At 51.2% G+C, this 1901-nt stretch overlaps 1 protein-coding gene across 3 annotated transcripts; it reads right to left on the bottom strand.

Moving 5' to 3' along the window:
• Window positions 1–207: 207 nt before the first annotated feature.
• On the bottom strand, window positions 208–1554 carry LOC125451030 (thymosin beta-10). Of its 3 annotated transcripts, none has more exons than XM_048527700.1 (3): window positions 1477–1554; window positions 580–689; window positions 208–497 (listed from the first exon to the last, which is right to left on the bottom strand). In XM_048527700.1, exons 2-3 carry the CDS (start codon window positions 677–679, stop codon window positions 463–465), a joined length of 135 nt encoding a protein of 44 aa, XP_048383657.1. In that variant the 5' UTR covers window positions 680–689; window positions 1477–1554; the 3' UTR covers window positions 208–462. The 3 variants fall into 3 exon arrangements, with proteins under 3 accessions (XP_048383657.1, XP_059501008.1, XP_048383655.1); XM_059645025.1 differs by having other exon boundaries at window positions 580–690; window positions 1437–1542; XM_048527698.2 differs by lacking the exon at window positions 1477–1554 and adding an exon at window positions 1432–1457.
• Between the last annotated feature and the right edge of the window lie 347 nt (window positions 1555–1901).

The following is a 1901-nucleotide window of genomic DNA, read 5'->3' as shown; positions in this document are numbered from 1 at the left end:
GAATATTGAGAGCTTCAAATTCGATACAGGTTTAGACAGCCTGTACAGAGTCTGTCTGTCATTCTGCCAACACAATGCCAAACAAACTTTTAGGCTAGTACCAAATTATCCCAATTTCATCATCATTTTACACTTCTATTCTTATCTGATCCTACTTAGGAAATTTAAAACAAGTGAAGCCTTGCTGAAACCAAAGGAAAGACAACATTCAGCACAAATTGAATTTTTATTATTCATTTCCTTTACAGCACCGAGGAATGCATGAGGACCACAGCAGAAATGACTAAACAGGGGATGAGAAGCCCCAGATCCTTCACTTTGTAGTGCTTCACCTCTGTCAGTAGTTCAGTTCACAGTATAGATCAGTGATTTCTTTTCTCAAAAAAAGCAAGGAGAAAAAAAGCACCCTAGAGATTCTTGCAGCCATGGACAGAGTTGACTCTCGGCAGGTATGGCCACAATCTAGTTGCTCTCTGCCTTCTTCTCCTGATCAATAGCTGGAAAAGAAATAAATTAAACTCAGATTAAATTAATTGAGGGAACAGCTGGAGGAAGTAACAATCCCAACACATTCCTTACTTTCTTTTGTAGGGAGAGTGTTCTTCACTTCTGTGTCTGTCTTCTTCAACTTGCTCTTATCAAAGGAGGCAACCTCCCTGAAGTCAGGCTTTTCTTCCATTTCAGTAAATCTGAGGGGAAAAAAGTTAGCCTTAACACCAGCCTGTACATTTATAGCACTGGCAGAGTATGGAATACAGAGTTTAAAGAATCTCTTGTTCCAAAATTCTCCATGTCACAGGCGCAATAAATGAAGTAAACAACAAGGAGAGAATTATTTTCATATCATTCCCATTTGCCCCAAACCATCAAATTTCACACCCCACACATCCCACTGCCCACACCCCCCTCACTTTTTTTTACTCAGCACCCCCACCCCACGCCACGCCACTGCCCACACCCCCACCCCACACCACACCATCCCATTTTTACTCAGCACCCCCACGCCACACCATCCCACTGCCCACACCCCCTCCCCACGCCATCCCACTTTCTTACTCAGCACCCCCCGTTCCTATCTCCAAGCGTCCCCCACCCACCTTCCGGGACACATTATGGTGGGATTTCCCAGACAAAGACGGCGGGACGAGGGGCCCATCCCTCACCCGCGGAGTGAGAACCGAGCGATACGGTTGGGGAGGCAAGCCCGGTGAGGGGTGGTAGAAGGTAGACGCGAGGTGGGGGTGCCGCTCCCTCATTACCCCCCCCCCCCCCAGTTGAGGGGGTGAGGTGTGTGGGGGTCTGTCTGGGTGGGGGAGTAAGAGTCTGTGCTGCGCCCTCTGTACCCCCGGGGTGGGCGGTGGGGATCTGTGTGGGATGGGGTATCGTATCGCTCCCTGGTTACCCCCCGGGGCGGTGCCGCTCCCTCCGTACCGTCTGTCTGTCTGTCTGTGTCTCTCCCTCCGAGCCCCCACTGACCGCTCTCCGCCGCTCGATCCACGAACAATAGCCACCGCCGCCGCTTCAGCCCTTTTATAGAGTCCGGGACCCGCCCCTTCCAGGGCCTGCCCCGCCCACCTCGTCCCGCCCCTTCTTGCTCTTATATGGTTCAAGGGGCGGGGGCGGGAGATCGTGTCGATTTAATCAATGAAGCCGAGAAGAGACAAAGGGAGAAGGATGGGGATGGGGACGGGGTTGGGGATGGATGAGATGCGATAGGGATGGATAGATGGATACATAGATAGGGGTAGAGAGAAAGGGGGGGGGGTGGAGAGAGAGAGAGGGAAGGGCATGTAGACAATTGATCAGGTGCCCTCCCAAGCTGTAACCTTGGATTGTGGCACAGCTAGGTGCAAGCAGGCAGAACTACAAAAGCTCCAGGGAAAAATGGACTCGGAATTTGC

The sequence above is a fragment of the Stegostoma tigrinum genome, chromosome 3, assembly GCF_030684315.1.
Source record: "Stegostoma tigrinum isolate sSteTig4 chromosome 3, sSteTig4.hap1, whole genome shotgun sequence".
Classification (NCBI taxonomy): domain Eukaryota; kingdom Metazoa; phylum Chordata; class Chondrichthyes; order Orectolobiformes; family Stegostomatidae; genus Stegostoma; species Stegostoma tigrinum.
This window is presented reverse-complemented; position numbering and strand designations above follow the sequence as displayed.